We start from the raw sequence: 18,838 nt of genomic DNA, 5'->3' as shown, positions 1-18,838 counted from the left end.
CTCCCGTTTTTATTCACTTGGGAATCAGAGTTATTCTTTGGGAGGTTTACAATGTTTTGTGGGAAGCTCTGTCCAGAAATATAGTTATTCCCATTATCTGTGGTGTTGTCAGGAAGGGATCCTGTTCTGGCGTTGAGATCCCCACAGACCAACACACGTCGCTGGGCCTGGAAGTGGTTGATTTGACTGTGGAGAGTTTCAGAGATGTTCTCATTATAATATGGAGATTCAGAGGGAGGAATATAAAGAGCATATAATACACATCTTTTGTTGTTTGAATAAGATGAATAATTCTTCTTTTGTAACTGTTTGGATGTATTTATCAGTTTCTTGTTTGTGCCAGATTATGATTCCCCCTGAATCTTTCCCACGTGTGATTCTTCTGTGCTTTCTGGAGGATAGAGATGTTTCACAGTATCCTGAGGGACAAACAGTGACTCCATCAGTTCTGCACAAAGTTTCCTGCAATATTATTATGTCCATGTCTGATATATATGTTTTCTAAAATCTAAGGTTTGGGTTTTGATACCAAAACTGGATGAATTAATACCCTGTATTTTCCACATTGTGATAATTAATGATCTCATTTTGTCAACAATTCTACAATCTATTATTGCTCTAGAATAATACAAAACTAACATAGTCTAACATAGTATCAAACGTGTAATTATTATTATTTTATATATATATATATATATTGTATGTATCTGTTTTACTCATGACTACTGTTCCAGCCGTGTGCATATAAGTTTGAGAAGGTCCTTAATCTCTACTAGGTTGGTGTGGCTCGGTCAGGGCTGCAGCATAAAGGCCGTTCACACCACGATAACTATAACGATAACTATATTTGTGTCCACACCGAGGCAGTGGTTCTCAAACTTTTTACACCAAGTACCACCTCAGAAAATATTTGGCTCTCCAAGTACCACCATAATGACCAATATTAAAATACAGTAGTGTAGTAGGCCTAACTATTCAGCTATAGCTATGCACAGCTTAAACACGAGGCAGTTTTATTTCTAATAAGAATATTTATTATTGTCAGCCCCTTTTTATACAGTATAAAAACCCAGTTTGAACATTAACACTGCATTGTGCTGCTTACAGCTAAATAAAAAACATAAATAATGATTAAATGAAAATGTATTGCACCTAAAAGTGAAATAAAATATTTACTTAAATAAAGATAAAATGAAAATGTATTTTACTTAAATGTTAAGTAAAAAAAAAGAAAAAAGTACTGTACTTGATATTTTTTTTAACACAGGCTGTGCAGCTGCAAGAGAAAACCAAGACAGACAGTGGACCTAATCAACCAAAAAGCCAGCTAAAAAGAAAATATGTTAGTTGAGATTTATGCGATGGCCGCCGCCTTGTTGTTAGTTTGTGCCGCTGTTCAGAGAATCGGATCTGTTGGATTTACAACACATGAATTAATCCACTTCTCCCAAAATACATGAAAGTAAGTGACCGGTGAACTGGGAGAAGAATAGAGTAAACTTTAAAGTTACTTACACAATGTGTATCTGATATGAATAAAACATGTTGTCTAATTATAATGGAAAGGATTATTATTGCCGCTTCCATAGACATCAGTGTGTAACTCGGCAAAACTCGGCAGGCTTGGCAAAAGTGCGCCTCGTGGGCGTTTATCGACCGCAGAGGGGGCGCTCGCTAGCACCCTACTAAGGCCTAAAATGACAAATGGGACACCCTAGGCCCTGTCCCAAATGGCACACTCCGGACTTGTGGACTTCCTCAGAGTCCACACTTTGGTGACGTCATGTAGTGCAGACCTATAGGGCCCTCCACGAGGGCGCATTGAGAGGTATTTTTGGGACAGACTCGATCGTCAAGCCGGAAATGACGGTCTGGTTGTTGTTAGACAGGAGAAATCACATTTTTGCGCTCCGACGTCTTATCTCCATGTCCACTACACAGCCTGCTTTTACAGGTCTATATTTTTGATATTGTACATACCACCTGGGCATTGGATACATCATGCTTATTTAAATGATGTATACAGTTGTACATAATAATACATAATGTTACATTTGAACTAAGATTACAATTTTAACACATAATGAAAATGTGCATGAGTTTCAGATGAATTTACAGGTTTCAATATTCATACTGTGTTTATATGTGACTCAGTAAAGCCCTGACGTTCGGTTATATTTATTTAATGAATCATAATGTGATCGTATTATTCAACACGCTATTATTATGTTTGAGACATCAACCACTGCTCGATGACCATATTGTTTGTATAAACTGTAGGTAACAACTGGTAAAATGTACATCTAGGTCATAAAAAACGTAATGTTTTCTTCTCAGCCATGTCAACAATTATCCGTGAGCGAAATCGCCTCCTATCCGTTGTCTGATTGGCCTTTCGCAAGGATTCCTGGGTAGTTAAAGTGTGTGGATTCTGCATCTATGCAGAAGACCGCTTCAAGGGTCCACAGGGGGCGCTGCTGAGCACACTTCAGAGCGGTAAAATGCTGAATGGGATGGCCTGCGGACTCATAGACTCAGTGAGCACACGCAATTTAAGTCCACGAGACCGAAAGTCCACATGAAGTGCGCCATTTGGGACAGAGCCCTACTGTCTCACGGACTTAACGGACACGCGCACGCAGCAGCCATTGTAAGTCCACAAGACCGAAAGTGCATATGAAGTGTGCCATTTGGGACAGAGCCATAATATAGAGATAGACGCCCTATTGGCCACTGGGCGCAAGAAATGCGGCCGCCATCTTAAACCGGTCATAGTCCTAGTTTCGTTGCATGGCAGCAGTTAAGATGCCAGAGCACTGTGCAGCATATTCCTGCTCAAATCAGCGGACCATCGCCATAGGGCTCCGGGGATTACTTTTCCCAAGTAGGATTTAACATTACCATAATAGTACGTTAGCTAGACTATGTTCACTGAGACTTTATAAGTCATGTTCCATAACACAGACTTAGATTACAACTGACACAAGAATGCTATTGTAGAAATAAAACAAATATTACTGGTAACTTATAACATTGGCCAGCGAATTGTACACAAGTGGCACAGGCTCTATTATCAGTGTTGGGCAGTCACTATTTGTAGCTTAGCTAGTAACTCAGTATTTTGGTGGTAGCTTTTTCCTGTGTGTGTGTGTGTGTGTGTGTGTGTGTGTTGGGACTCGGGAGACAGGCTGCTAAATGTCAAGGGCTGAGAGGAGATGGATGCAGAAGAACGTGGTAGTACAGTGTGTGTTTGTGTGTGACAGAGAGAGACAAATATAAAAAGCTTCAAGTAGACTCTAATATAATATAATCATATATTGTTTCTTCAACTTATTAAAATATCTGACTTTAAGGCCACTATCTCTTTTTGCTTCTCTATCATATTTATAGTGTGTGATTAGCAAAATACCTATCATAGCCTACATCACATATCATCCCGGTTTCAGGGAACAGTCCCCGTTTTTGCTTGCCTGTCCCTGGCTAAATGCAGAAAAAACGACCTGTTACTACTAGGTCCCCGTTTTGATTTTGAAGACACAACATTAGGTTCACCCTGCCTGCCAAAGAGCGTGAAAGATACATCAGCAAACTTAATTTGGTGAATTTAAAAACATGTCCCTTCATTCTCCCAGCGTCAAATTGGTGTAACAACCCCACCCAGTGGCCAGAGGTGTCTTACCCGGACATTTACACGTACCTCATCGAGTCACCAGGTAAACCAGTGAATGATTTTACTTCGTTTTTGAAGTACGAAAAACTTGTACGTTTTCTTTTTGCAAGGCAAAGGAATGAATTTCAAATCTGGGTTTTTACAAACGTTATGAGTGCACCCAACCACACAACATCTCTTTGGCATGTTCTCTCTATATGGCTCTGGTTGTAAGGTTAGTCCAGTACCTTACTGATCTGATACTGTTTGTTTTCCCCTAAAAGTGGGCGTGAACCTGTTCAGAGACATTCTATGATGCTGCGCTGTTTGAGTATTGGTGTGATTGTACATGCGAAATTCAATGATTCCTCTGCCTACCACTAGAGGGAGCCTGCGTACCACACTTTAAGAATCAGTGGTCTATAATTCATAACTGCACGTTTTTTTTTTATGAACTAACGGTAACTCTTATTAAAAGTATTTATTATGTACATTATAATACTTTATATCTATCCATAAATCATTTTAACCAAAGTTAAAATTTACATTTACATTTACATTTATGCATTTGGCAGACGCTTTTATCCAAAGCGACTTTTTTTACATTCTTATCAATTTTTGCATTATAAATGCATAAATGCATTATAACATCTGCAGATTCTGAAATTGGTTGTTTGTCATGTGTTTTATTGCATTATACTTTCTAAAGGTGTATTCAATTAATAGATAAGTATTATAATGACTTTGTAATGCATTATACATAAGGGCTTTAAGTAAGGTGTCACCGAACTGTTTTGCACAGACCAGCACAGCGACACATCATAACACAAGGGATGTTGGACAGACTCACCAGAGCTGCATATTGTTGTTACAAAAGAATCAATGGTTCATTCTCAAAGATGTTGGTTCTGCCAGAGTCTCTCCTTCATCAGTGTCCGACTCAGGTTCATACATATTGGGCTGAACACCTGTAGTCATGTTGTCAGTCATATTGCTTCTCCTGATTTATTACTTTCGTAGGATCTGCACCATAGACTGTAAAAAAATATGGACGTAGTGTCCGTGACGTCACCCGTAGGTTTCTGAAGAGCATTTTTGAAGCCTAAAGTGGGCGGAGCCGGCCGTCGCCATCTTGGCCTTGCGTCACTCCCGGATAACAGAAAATAGACAAACAGGCGGGGCGTGACGTGAGTGGAGCTGAGGAGCCTGGCTATCTGAAATCACCTAGCTCGACGTGATCGAGTTAGCTGATGATGTAAAGCCAATTAAACGTTCCTATTTTTGCCCTTCGAAATATTATAATAGTTAAAAGACATGGCTACAAGTGAGACTGTGTATTACTTCGAGAGTGTTTGTGTATGACAGTGATTTATGTGCATACATGTCCGTCACTCTTTCATGGTCCGTCAGCGCGGCATCGCTCAAGTTCGTAGAGAGCTTATTCAGTCCATTTTAAATTCTGATGTTGGCCGCCTCTCAAATGGGTTATGGTTTAACCGTTAAACCATAGATATATTGCCTTTGAAGTGCAAATAAATGCGCTAGAAAATCCGCGCTCATTCATGTGCATTTATTGCACGGACGGAGAAAGCGCCGACGCCTGCATGATTTCATCTGACGGTAATTTACATAAGCATATTATAATCCATCTGTTCCATGGGAGCAGAACGAACGAGCATTTATTGACGTTTTAAATTTGAAAACCCCAAAAAGCAACGAAATTGTCAGACATCCATTAGTGCATGTTCACAGAGGAAAACAACTGAAATACAGCGCTGGTTGTTCTCTCGAACGATAACGACGGAATCCAAAGACGTGGGCTTTGTAACGTTACCCAAGTATTAAATTGTATGAAATAATAATCCCGAAAAAAAGCACAAACACTGCAGAGATGGCAAGTTCAGCAGCTAACATTGCTGAGGTGAAGTGACGGCTAGTAACAGCAGACAAACGGCTAGCACTGACAGCGGCAATCCATCTGTCACTCAAGTGGCCACACCCTTAAATTTAAATATTAATCAACTAAACGGACGAGTTATAAAATAATTCACCCCCCTCATACAGACACCAGGCTTTAAACACGTTTTTTTCTGCTGTAAAATTTGGCATTTTAACATGGGGGAGATACAGATTTGACTCACTTCTGACAACAGCCTCAAGTGGCCAGTCAACGAATTGCAGTTTAACTCACTTCCGTGTTGGTTTCAAGAGAGAGACGGGGAGGTTGCCGCTTGATCTGCACGCGCTGTAAAGGCCACGCCCTCTTCTGGAAAGGGGGCGGGGAGCAGCAGCTCATTTGCATTTAAAGAGACACACCTGAAACTGTGTTTTTGCTCACACCCAAATAGTGGCAAATTGGACAAGCTATAATAAATGATCTGTGGGGTATTTTGAGCTGAAATTTCACAGACACATTCTGGGGACACCAGAGACTTATATTACATCTTGTGAAAAGGGCCATAATAGGTCCTTTTTAAACCCACCCTTCTTGTTATCTAATTATTGGTTCATTTGCCCAGGGCCGTAGTGGGGCCCATTTTCAGCCTGGGATTTAAATGCCTAAAACCAGCTCACACAAGACCAACAGAATTATACAGATAAATAAAATAAATAAATAAGATCCAACTTATCAATACAGCTGAAAAATAGCCACTGTACAAAGAAATTAAAAAGTCAAATATATTAAAATGAATATCAGAAAGCAACAGCATATGGTGGATTATGCTCATCGATAAAGAACAAATTAAGAACAAATGATTGGGTCTGTGTGGAATTGATTGGATGATTGTATTGTGGTTGTGGTTTGCAATTGGTGGATCTCATGTGAGTGACAGATTGCCCCGTCCTCGTCATCAGAGAAGAGATGCTGCAAGAGGAACTTATTCTGATTCAAGATTACCAGGAACATGAATTTAACACAATAATGATGTGCATCGATAAATCATTTAGAATAAACACTGTAATATTCCATAAAAAAAACAAGAAGTGTCCATTTTAATTTCATATTGACTTTAATGGTTTACTAGTCTAGTTTAATTTACGGCATCATCCGCCAGAGGGCGCCGAACACCAAACAGCCAAACGTCTGAATGAAAGAGCGTGAAACTGATTTTCATCTAAACCATTAACAAACTCACTATATGCTTTACTAAACCCAGAGCTGCCAACTCTCACGCATTCACCGTGAGACACACGCAATTGACACTTTTCACACGCTCTCACGACACACATCCATTTTCTCACGCACAGAAAAATCGCGAAGCAAAGAGGACACGGAGACCGACAGACTAGACAGAGCGGGTTACTTTTGATATAAAAAAAAATCTCAGCTCTCAGATTCTGTCACTTTTATTACGAAATTCAAACAATAAATACCGTTTTGGCGCTTGTAAATGTGACGCGACCACTGATCTATATAGAATGACATTATATAGATCAGTGGACACGACAGATCCCTAGCGGCAGGTGAACCGATCATCTCTAGCTAGTAAATAAACACGAATGAACAATGTTGAAAGATACAGTACAACTTACCGAAATGTATATTCCTCATACATAATATCGACCAATCAATCAAAAAAAGGGGTCAATAAAACAGCTGGAGAACAATTATGTCACATAACATTTACCTCAGGAAAGCCATTTGATGACCATAATATAGGCTATAGCACGTTAGTTGGCTAGAAAAAAAGAGCTATAGAGAGTATTTTGCTAAATATGTGTACTATATTACATATTTATTATATTTGTACTTATATCATTAAATAAAGTTGTTATTACAATAAAAAAAACGCATTATATATCTCTCTGTATGTTTACAGCAAAAATTAATGGCTTCAATATTAAATCAAATCACAATAATTGAATTGAATTGAAAACCAGAAATTGTAGCCTAGGCTAAACATTGTAACATGTTGTCACTAAGCCTAATAAAAATCAGTTTAGTTACTAAAATGTTTTGACAATCACAATACACTTATTGTGATGCAATAAATTTTTTTACACCCCCCCCCCCACACATCTCTCATCTCTCATCTCTCAGACTCTCTCCACACAGAACCAGAGACACTCATCAGATCTCTCTGGATGATCAGGATACGGCTGGTCCTCAAACACGTGTGTCATGTTTCTGTTCTCCTCAGACAGAATCAGAAGAGTGACTGCTGGTGTTTGGATCCAGTGAGAGATTAATAGCATCTGAAGACAAAAAGAGAGAACAAAACAACATTAACCACAGATATATATGTGTGTGCAAAAATACCTGTGTCATATTCCATGATTTACACTATAAAAAAAACACATTTACTTAAAGGGATACTTCAGCATTTAGCATTAAGCTTTGTATCAGTAGAAAACCTGTAGTATTTTCAAATTACTGTGCTTCCCTCCCTCATATCCCCCCGAGACAAGAGATTTATTTATTTTTTGCCTGGAAAAAATCCTCCGTTCTACTACATAAATGACCCAATTTAAATATTTCTTTTCAGAGGTGACGTATCCCTTTAATGAGGACAATTAGAATAAACCCATTTTAAATATGTTTATATATTAATATAATATATAATAAAGACATAACAGATTTCTGTGTTTTGTAGATAAAGCTAATTAAGCAATATCACATGAGCAAGAGTGAAAAAACAGCGAGGATCACAGCGGTCAGAGACACCTGTCTAATGCTTGTTTATAAGAAATAGTGAAGACAGATGAAAGAACCATGTGTGAAAGACCTCAAATGTGTGTTAGCTTGTCAAAATGATCCCTTGATGGTGAAGACAATGAAGATGCAGAAGAAGATCCAGTGTCAAAACATGGAAGCACCTCAATTGTATGGGAGTATTTTGCTTTTAAGGCGAGACACGGCAGGCAAAAACATAGTTTTTTTTTTACTGGTCAATTTTGAGATTTTTGGATATTTGTCTTCAATAACATGTCTTCTTTCAGATTTGTGGTAAAAAAAAAGTCTAAAATACACATTAAGGTCTTTATTTTACTACACTTTGTCTGTTTGCGTCTGTAGATTTCTCATAAATTCAACAAAAGTTGGTGTTCTTAATCAACATGCTGCTCCGCGATCTCTGTCTGCTCCCTGTCATCACACACACCGCTGGAAAGCTCTCTCTCTCCTGTCGGATCCAAATATGGTAATTTCCTTTTTATCAGCAACCAATCCTGAAAGTAAAAGGGCTGAATGCGCAATCTCATTGACTGATGATAAATCTTTAAAGCCTGTTTTCTCAAAATGACTTTTCTCTCATACTCCAAGTCCGAAATCTCTACTTCAGTAGCACCTATATACACCAAACTCTCCAGTCTTGTACCTAGTTACATTATGAAGACATTTACAGAGGGATTTGTAAATATATTATTCCTAGCCTGATTTATATAACATTTTATTCCAAAAAACATGGCGAAAATCATTTTATTTAAGGCTATTGACAGTATATTCTGATTTACAGGATAACAAAAGTAGATATCCATAAATCCCTCTGCAATTTTTTTTACCATCTAATATGTGAACAATGAAAAAATAATTTTTAACCTGGCTTTATCCAATACTCAGATGCATATTTAATTAGATATTGCTTAATTTGCATATTTAAATATTAAATTACAGAAAACTTGTAATACATTTTTTTCCTCATCTTAATGTACGTAATCAACTGGGAAAGTTTCATGGTGATATCTGCTAGTTAAAATTTTTACCCTATTCACCTGTAGTGTCTCGCCTTAAACACTATGAAGGAACTCAATCAGAAATGTCAATTAAAACCTGTACAGTAGATCATGTGTATCATCTCAAAGAGGAAATTGTCACGGGAACACATGGAGAAACAGGTGGATCCAAATGTAGCATATTTATTGTCAGGGCAATCCAACTCGTAGTCATCCATGCAGGGGTCAAAATCCATTTAAGCAGTCCAAAAAATAAACAAGAAACAAAACAAGAACAGGCGAGGAAACAGACTTCAGAATTGTAAGTGACATTAAACAACAACTCCGTGACAAGGACTGAACAGACAGGGTATTTATACACAGAAACTAACAATGTGATAGGGAACAGCTGAGTGCAATCATGAGTGATGAGAACAGACAAAGGATTATGGGAAATGCAGTTCCAGAGTGAATGGTGATAGTATGGGAAAGAGACCTCTAGTGGACACCCTGGGAAACACAAATCAGACACTGTGACAGAAATATGACAAACCTGTCAGTCCAAGCACAACATGGTTATATTTTAACCAAACCAGCACCAAAGAAGCAATCCACTGATTCTGAGCCAAATAAAACCTACCCTTTCTTAAAGGGACAGTTTGCACAAAAAATAAAACCCTATCATCAGTTACTCACTCTCATGTCATTCTAAACCTGTATGGATTTTTTTATGCCAAACAAAAAAGATGATATTGTGAAATTCCTAGAGATTGAGATTGTAACAAATAAATTTTCTTCCACGCAACTCTACTACAGACCCTTTGGACATTTCACTCCACTGTACACTTGAATATGGTAAGACCAAAATACAAATACAAATATTCACAGGAAGAGATCAACCTTACCGCTCAGTATCCAGTTTGTTCAGTGCATAGTTTGGATCCTTCAGCAGATCAGAGAGCATCTTGAGTCCTGAGTCTCCCAGGCGATTGTCGCTCAGATCCAGCTCTCTCAGGTGTGAGGGGTTTGAACACAGAGCTGAAGCCAGATAACCACAGCCTTCTCCTGTCACCTTACAGTCCCGTAATCTACAAACACACACAGAAACAATGAAGATATCTGAGACTGTGACATCAGAACACACAACAAAAGCTTGTTAAATCTGTTGATTAATCACACATCAATTTAATATAAACTGCTAAGAGATCTCTAATTTCATATAATATATGTTCTACTGAACTTTGAGGATATTAATTTGTTGAAACTTTTTCTTCCCTACATTTTAAAGCCAAATACATTTAAAGATATAATACTGTCAGTACACAGACAAATCTCCTCTTGTTAATAGTTACCCTGATTTTTTAAAAACGGTTTCATAGTTTGTAAAAAGAGAATGCAGAGAAGCAGCATTCAGCAAATATGTATATAGCTACATATATATTGTTCATCCAAAGCATCACTGAAATATTTAAATGTTTTAAAAGTTAAGTTCTGATCTATTATTCTCTCTTACTGTTATATGATTCAATGTCATTACAAATTGAAACTATTGCAGGTTCATTGCACGTTTTTCAATGCATCCATTTTTATGTTTTTTTGTGGGTTATGACCAAAAAAGTTTGAGAACCACTGGTGTAGGCAATCAGTACAGTGATTAACATGACCAATGAAATCTTTAGAATGGGCTGCAGGGCAGGATTTCTGCTGAACTTGTTTGGGGGGAAACAATCACATGTGTTACCACAAACCACTTTGAGTCCTGATTGGGAAACTTTGGTTTTATGCTCAATCAATGTAAGGAGTATTTTCTTTTCTTTTGCTTCATTTATTCTACATATTTACTAGTGTGGTTTTTGTATTGGTTTGTAATCATTGCATATGCTTTTTGTGTTATTTGAGATTGATTTAACTGGCTTCACTGCTAATGTTAAGTTTATGTATTATGTTGTAGAAGGCCTCTTTACTGCTACTAGCATTTATATGGCTTCCATTCATTGCTTGGAGATCAAAAGAGGATTTCCATTCATGAACTGTGTCATTACTTCACCTTGCGGATCTCTTGGATTTCATGCACAAGGATTGCAATTTATTAACTTTTAATAATCCCCAGGGGGAAATTTACACAGCAGCACAACAATAAAATGACTAAATAAAGAACTTAAACAACATTCACAAAGCAACAAGACTTATTCTCTAGTATCAATTTCACAAAGCATTATGATTATATGCAACCAAGTATTCATAGAATATAGTCTATCATCTTGTATAACGCTGGTTGTACAATCTAATTGCGGTTGGAAAAAAAGACTTCCTAAAACGCTCCTTGTAACAGCGGGGATGAATTAATCTTGAGCTGTGAGTACTCACAAGAGCTCGAACTTGTGTTTGATACAAGACTAACTATATCTGAGACTGTTAATCTTAGTCTATGCGTTTGTTACAGTCATCAATTTGCATATCAACTTATTTTTTTAAAATAATAATTATATTTGTATTATACTAACATTTATTCTAATGGTATTTTACTTATAACAAATATTAGAAGCCTATTATAAATCAATTATATTATACTTGTTTTTATTTATTTATAATAAAAAAAAACACTTCTGGCCAGTGGTGTAACTTTGTTTTAAAAAGAGGGTAGGACAGGAGGGGTGGGGGTTGCTAATACAATGCTAAATCAGATATATGTACAATAACATTACAATGTCCAGCAATCGATTTAAATAGTAGGCTACATGGGGTTTAATTTGTCATTTAATGATAATGTAGCCTAATATATGTTGTAGCCTAATATATGTTACACGCCAGACCCGCTCCAATATCCCAAGCACATCAGAAGAAATGGAAAACAGCACATTCACGCCGTTGTCATCCTCTTCGTTTCTACAGCTGGATTAGGAATATTATATAGCCTGGGCAGACTGGCCATCTGGAATATCGGGACTTTTCCCGGTGTGCCTCTGGCCAATGTAGGCCGGTCCACCCGGTACACAAATATATTTTAAAAAAATTACAGAAATCATAATATTACATCTCAACGCAAATGGATGAGTGAGTCGATCGCGTGGGCGCAGCCGACAAGAAGTGTGTTTTGCGTTCTGTGTGCATGTGAGTGTATTGCCCTACCTCCCTGTTAATTAATTTGGTCTACTCCACTGTGTATCTTGAAATACGCCCCCTTTCACATCTCATTTACAGAGAGAGAGAGATTGATCCGTTACAGCAAATTTCTCTGAGCAGATAACTACAAATAATTGTCCATGGATGAAAAGGTGGAAGAAAAGAAAAGGTGGAGCTGAAAAGTTACACGTTAAAAAAAGCATTAAATGTAGTAGATGCTGAAATGCTTCAAATTAACAGATTATGCATTTGGCACGAAGGGAAGTTGCAGTTCAGCAAGCTCTGACGGCTCTAGTATTACAGCAAAGGTCAAGGATAGCGAGGCTGGACCCAGCAGCACAGTCAGTGTCAGTGATGATGAAACAGCAGCGCCTGCTGATGATGACCAACAACACCCTCCCTACCTGTACCTGAGCCAGTGAAGAGGATGGCAATCAAACTGAACCGGTCAACTGAAATCAAATCAGTAGTAGCATTATTTAGGTCGCACTAGTAAACTAGTTACTCATTTTAACAATGATGGTAGTTAATATTAATTCCAAACACTACTGAGTGCTGAGAAATTAGTTCTTAACTCAACAATTAGTATAAAATTAAAATAATAAACTCTTTTGAAATATATATTTTTCTTCCAAAAACGAGTTCCTTGTTTTATGTTTATCTTTAACTTAATAATTACATCATTTAAGATTTTGATGATACTCTAATGTTTAAAATTGTATAATTTGTGTGTTATAGTGTTATAGAAATTTTAATTTGCTACTAACCTTTGTAGATTTTGTAGCTATGATCGTTGCAGATAGGACCAACACATCTTAAACAATAAGTTTCCACCTTTTTGTCCATGTTGCTTTCTGGGCAGGTTTTATGAGCATTAATATTATTTGTATTTGGCTACTTGATTTAGACTTTACTTTACACTAACAAATATTTATTACAGATAATGCTGAATAATCCCTAATTTGTTTTGTCTCCTTCACAGGAATCCTTTTATCTCTTATACACACAAACTCTGTTTCTCATACACATACACAAGCTCTTTCAAATGTACACACACACAATCCATCTCCTCCTCATTCTCATAAAGCTCTGCTGACCTGCTCCCAGAAGATGACATGAAGCCTGTGGACATCAATAAAGTTTAATGTCACATGATAGCCTAATAGTATGCCATGAGGATTTGTGTTAATGCGAAATAGTTTCAATCTTGATTCAGGAGTTGTACAGCTGAGTGGTGCAGCCTACTCTGCTAAGTAGTGTATCTTACACTGCACCAAGATGATACACCCTGACTAGCTGATTTGCTGTCTTGATAGTTTTATATAAATAATGATGTATGTCTTAATGTTTTTCTGTTTGTTTCCCTTTGTTTTACAAATATGACCTAAAATATGTTGTGTTACTTAAAATAAATGTTTAAATTGAATTTATTTTTGTATTGTGTTACATTTTTATGATGGTGGGATTAAATATTATTCTGCACATTAATGAGCCAATGTGTTATGATGTGGGATGTGGTGGGCTGCTGTGGGCCAGAAAGTCCAGGGCCACTTTTTGGTCCCAGTCCGCCCCTGTATATAGCGATAGTATATTTTAGTATACTATGTGTTTTAAAATATTTTTTCTTTAACAGTTTTCATTTGTGCTCTAATTTAATTTATTTAATTTCCAGGTATGTCCTTCTTTGGCTTATGTATTTTCAAGATGGAGGCGCAACATGGCTGACGTTAGAATGGCAGATTCTACGCTTAAGAGAATACTTGATTAGTTGGTGGAAGTAATTACACATGAATGAGCACATATAATTTTGAAAGAACAAAGGGTTTTTTTTTTTTATAAGAATCAACTTAAAAAAACTACACAGTGTAGCTTTAATAAAATATTATAAAGTAAAACATTATAAAGTAAAACAATTAACATGAAATTTAGTGGATTGTATTCAAATTCTGGGTTCATCTGCTTGCCTGCATATATTAAGCATCATCAGTACAGTGTGTATGGAGTTTGATATATTAATATCACTGGTCTTTGTGCATTAAGGCACGTTAAGCATTTCCATGTTAAGCGTTTTATAATGTCATACTCAGTTTTTAGTGGATGAAATACTGAGGTGGGTGTTGTATAAGAATGAATCTCAAACCTCAGTATCTTCAGCTGACAGTTTGGGCTCTTCAGTCCATCAGAGAGCAGCTTCACTCCATAATCCTTCAGGTCATTCTCACTCATGTCCAGCTCTATCAGTGAGTTTGGTGTCTGCAGGGCCAAAGCCACGGTTTCACAGCAGGAGTCAGTGAGATCACAGGAGGAGAGTCTGTAAAAACAAGACAGTTGTCCATTGCATGTATTGTGTGTTCATCTTGTATGAACAGTGTTAGTAGTAACAGTGATAGGTTGTGTTATGTTCTCTGTGAACATTCAAGCTTTCTGGAAAAATATAAATGTCATATATGCTGGAACTGATGTGACAGTCAAGTGAAAATAACGTTCTATAAAATCATTGTTTAGTAAATAACTTTTATTAAATACAGATTTTCCTCTCCAAAATCATTAAAAACATGATACTTCACAATGCATTGTGCGCTAAAATTGATTTTCAGAGTTAAATTTTTTTATTAAAAAGCCGTCAACAAGTTTCTTACTTTGCTTTTCTGCAGAATCTCACAGCTGGCAGGAGATTCACGTGGCCTCCCCAGGTCCTGTACATCCTTGTGTGTCTTCCACTTGATTTACTCATGTACATACTCAGGTCGAGCTCATTCAGCACCTCCTCTGACATCAGCAAAACGTAAGCAATTAATGAGTACATGGAAGGCGGGAGCTCTCTTTCTGGAGATGATGTGAAGTATTTTTGTATTTCTGTATATAATGAATTGTCATTGAGCTCCAGTAAGCAGTAGAACAGGTTGACTGACTTTTCAGGTGAGATGTTCTTATAGCTTTGTAATTGTTCTTTAATGTGTTTGGTTATTTCTGTGACGCTGTCTTTGCTGTCTTCAGTGTGTGGGAACAGGCCTCTGAGCAGTTTCTGATTCGATTCCAGTGAAATGCCCAGCAGAAACCGTACAAATAGGTCTAAATGTCCTTTCTGACTTTGCATTGCTTTCTCAACAGCCTTCTTCAGTAAATCATCTAAAGCAATATTTTTGTCTGGCTTGTCGGTGTTGTCAGGGCTGAGCTCATTTTGTGTTTCTTTACTGAAAAACTGCAGCTCGTCCATGTTCTTGTCCAGGTAGCAGAGGAACACGTGCACTGCAGCGAGGAACTCTTGAACACTCAGATGCACAAAGCAGAAGACCTTCACCTCCTGAATTTTAGCTTCTTGCTGAAAGATCTCAGTCAGCATTCCTGTGGACTCAAAGTCTTTACTCACATCAATACCACATGCTTCCAGATCCTCCTCATAGAACACTATGTTTTCTTCCTTCAGCTGTTTAAACGCCAGCTTAGCTAACTTCTCAATCATTGTTTTATTGGAATCTAAGAGCTTGGTTAATTGTCTTTCTGTTTTTCTATCACACTTCTGGCTCTTCATGTTCATCTGTATCAGCAGGAAGTGGATGTACATTTCAGTGAGTGTCGTGTTGATGTTTTCTGCATCGTTCTCAATGGGAATGTCCTGAAGAACAGTGGACGTGATCCAACAGAACACGGGAATGTAACACATGATGTAGAGACTACGAGATTTCTTAATGTGTGAGATCAGTCTGGAGGCCTGAGTCTGATCTCTGATTCTCTTTCTGAAATACTCGTCCTTCTGCTGGTCAGTGAATCCTCGCACCTCTGTGAACAACCCTACATACTCTGGAGGGATCTGATTGGCTGCTACTGGTCGTGATGTCACCCAGACGTAAGCTGATGGAAGCAGAGACCCGTTCACCAGACTTGTAAATAGTTCATCTACAGATGATCGCTCCTCAACACTCGTCACCATTCCACTTTTAAAATCCAAAGTCAGTCGACTCTCATCCAGTCCATCAAAGATAAACGCAAGCTTACAACTATATATCTTACATATCTTTGCTGTTTCCAGGTCCCTCAGTTCTGGATTAAATTTCTGTAGAAACTCCTGCAGACTGATCTCTCTGACTTTAATGCAGTTCATCTTTCGGAATGGAAGCAGGAAAACACAGTCTATATCCTGATTGGCTTCTCCTTCTGCCCAGTCCAGAATGAACTTGTGCACTGAGACAGTTTTTCCAACGCCAGCGACACCTTTGGTCAGAACAATCTTTTTCTTATTTTTGTTCATACTAAATACATCATTGCATTTGATTGGCCTGTCCTCTGATTTATGGGGTTTAATGGCTTTATCAATCTGCATAAACTCATGTTCTTGATTTACTTCTTTAAGATCCCCCTCCGTAATGAAGAGTTCTGTGAAAACATCCTTGAGATCTTTTTCTTTTTTACCCTCAAAAATGTGTTCTACTTTCTCCTTCATGTTACTTTTGTGAGTTTTCAAGAATTCCTGCAGCCAGAAATCTGTTTTGAGAAAATATAAATAAACAGGAAAAGGTGTGAACAAAACTAAAACACAAATTTAAACACAAAGGTTTTTCACATTAGCATGATTTTCATCAAAATCATCTAGAGCAGACATATTGTATTTAAATTCATAGCACTGAAAGCAGTTATGGTGTACTTAGATCAATACATCAAACATGCTGAAATAATTTCTGATCCCTCTGTAAGGCCGTGTGTAAGGTTAATTCACCTTGTTTTCTTGTGTGTTTCTCAGCTGCTTCTGATGATTCTTGCATTGTGAAGAGAGAGAATGAAATGAGACTTTATGTTCAATGTATCCTGAAAAAGGCACTGCATCATGTTTCCACTCTTCATTAAAGCAGCACAGCTATTAAACTATTAAATAAATCATCATATTAGAGTGATTTCTAAAGGATCATGTGACACTGAAGACTGGAGTAATGATGCTGAAAATTCAGCTATGAAACTTACTATTATGGCAACAGGATTTAAATAGAAAACAATTGTTTTAAATTGTAATGTTTCAAAATATTTTAACTATTGCTGATCATATAAATGCAGCTTTAAAAAGATATTCAAAAAGAAAAGTTAATGTAAATTGTAGTATTTCACAAAATTTTAACTATTTTTGATAATTAAATTCAGCTTTGGTGAACATAAGAATCTTCTTTGAAAATAATCTGAATAAACATTTCTATGAATTTAAGCTGCCTCTCATTCTCTATTCTCTCTTTTATTACCTTCAGTGTAGTTGTTCTGTAACTCTTTAGCCAGCTGGTTCTGGTTCATCGCCCTCAGGATGTTCAGTGTTTTATTCACAGCTTCTTCCGGTCCAAAACACTCCATCATTATATCCACTATATCAGTGACATCAGCCTTCTTCAGTTTACCAGCTCCAATGGATCCATCTTGTTTTAAGCGACTCCTAAATTTCTTCAGATCATATTCTTTCAGCTCTTCTAGAGTATCTTGAAGCAGCTCTAAAACAGTTGCCATCGTCCTTCATGGACTGTTGGAGAAAAGGAAAAGGCATTTAAAGTATTTAAATAATTGTGCTTTTATAGCAGAGATCTATGCAGTATGTGCAAATAAATGTGTGTAACGAAATGACGGACACTGTGGCCAGGTCAACCATTATGAAGCATTTTTTAAACTTTTAAGGTCTAAAACTAATTCTTCAGGTTGTTATTCAGTTTAAGAGTCTGTGCTCATTAGTATATTATTGTTTCTGATATATTCAGCTGAATGTTGGTGATTATTGAGTCTCAACATGATTAGATTTCAGAAGTACTTTCACATTTTGTCATTCTCTTCTTGGAAGACTTGTCTTTTACAATTCAGACCAGACTGGAATAAAAAGAATAATGTGACACTGAACATACTAAAAGTTACAATAGTTATTGTGAATAATAATAATTCATACAAAAAAATGATCATTAATGGAAAAAATAGTCAGCAGACACCAGATACTCTAACTCACACACACATACACACACACACACACACTTAAACACTCAGCTTCGTTTCAGACTTGTAAATGCATTAAAGGTCTATTAGTTGAGCTGCATGAATCTTCTGTGATCATTGGAAACATGACACTTAAACTTTGATCAGTAAGTTAAGATATTTCCTAACTTACCTTGAATTATGACAATATTTGCAGATGTTTCTTTGTCCTCTGAAATGGCAACTCGATCATCAAAAGCACTGAACTCCCTTTCACTTCCGTGTTCTCATGAAGAACTGTGTGTTTCTCTGCAGAACTGGGTTTTTTTCTGCAAGTTTGTCTCATAGTTCACTGTGTTCTATAATCTCCACGGTAAAAACTCGCTTTTTAATGTATAAAACTGACTTTTATACCAGGTAAAGCGTGGAGATCCCTGTTTACACCTTTTATTAGCGTGTAATCTCATTTAGTTTCAGTTTAAA

At 37.1% G+C, this 18,838-nt stretch overlaps 1 protein-coding gene across 2 annotated transcripts; it reads right to left on the bottom strand.

The window, feature by feature from the left end:
* Positions 1 to 6,981: 6,981 nt before the first annotated feature.
* Positions 6,982 to 18,835, bottom strand: LOC311071283 (NACHT, LRR and PYD domains-containing protein 3-like). Of its 2 annotated transcripts, none has more exons than XM_084095601.1 (7): positions 18,549 to 18,835; positions 17,650 to 17,918; positions 17,139 to 17,227; positions 15,064 to 16,906; positions 14,565 to 14,735; positions 10,207 to 10,389; positions 6,982 to 7,846 (listed from the first exon to the last, which is right to left on the bottom strand). In XM_084095601.1, exons 3-7 carry the CDS (start codon positions 17,182 to 17,184, stop codon positions 7,837 to 7,839), a joined length of 2,253 nt encoding a protein of 750 aa, XP_083951727.1. In that variant the 5' UTR covers positions 17,185 to 17,227; positions 17,650 to 17,918; positions 18,549 to 18,835; the 3' UTR covers positions 6,982 to 7,836. The 2 variants fall into 2 exon arrangements, with proteins under 2 accessions (XP_083951727.1, XP_083951726.1); XM_084095600.1 differs by having other exon boundaries at positions 17,139 to 17,177; positions 18,549 to 18,689.
* Between the last annotated feature and the right edge of the window lie 3 nt (positions 18,836 to 18,838).

Source organism: Abramis brama, assembly GCF_963993115.1.
Source record: "Abramis brama genome assembly, chromosome: 20".
NCBI classification, from domain to species: domain Eukaryota; kingdom Metazoa; phylum Chordata; class Actinopteri; order Cypriniformes; family Leuciscidae; genus Abramis; species Abramis brama.
The sequence above is the reverse complement of the archived record's forward strand: the minus strand, read 5'-3'. Positions and strand labels throughout refer to the sequence as shown.

What these genes read in the sequence shown, in the direction of transcription:
- LOC311071283 (XM_084095600.1), bottom strand. Translation starts at nt 17,905, where the DNA reads ATGGCAACTGTTTTAGAGCTGCTTCAAGATACTCTAGAAGAGCTGAAA. An exon ending in GAAACACACAAGAAAACAAG is followed by an intron (nt 16,907 to 17,138) that starts GTGAATTAACCT and finishes TTCTCAAAACAG; the next exon opens with ATTTCTGGCTGCAGGAATTC. An exon ending in AGATTCTGCAGAAAAGCAAA is followed by an intron (nt 14,736 to 15,063) that starts GTAAGAAACTTG and finishes TTGTTTTTACAG; the next exon opens with ACTCTCCTCCTGTGATCTCA.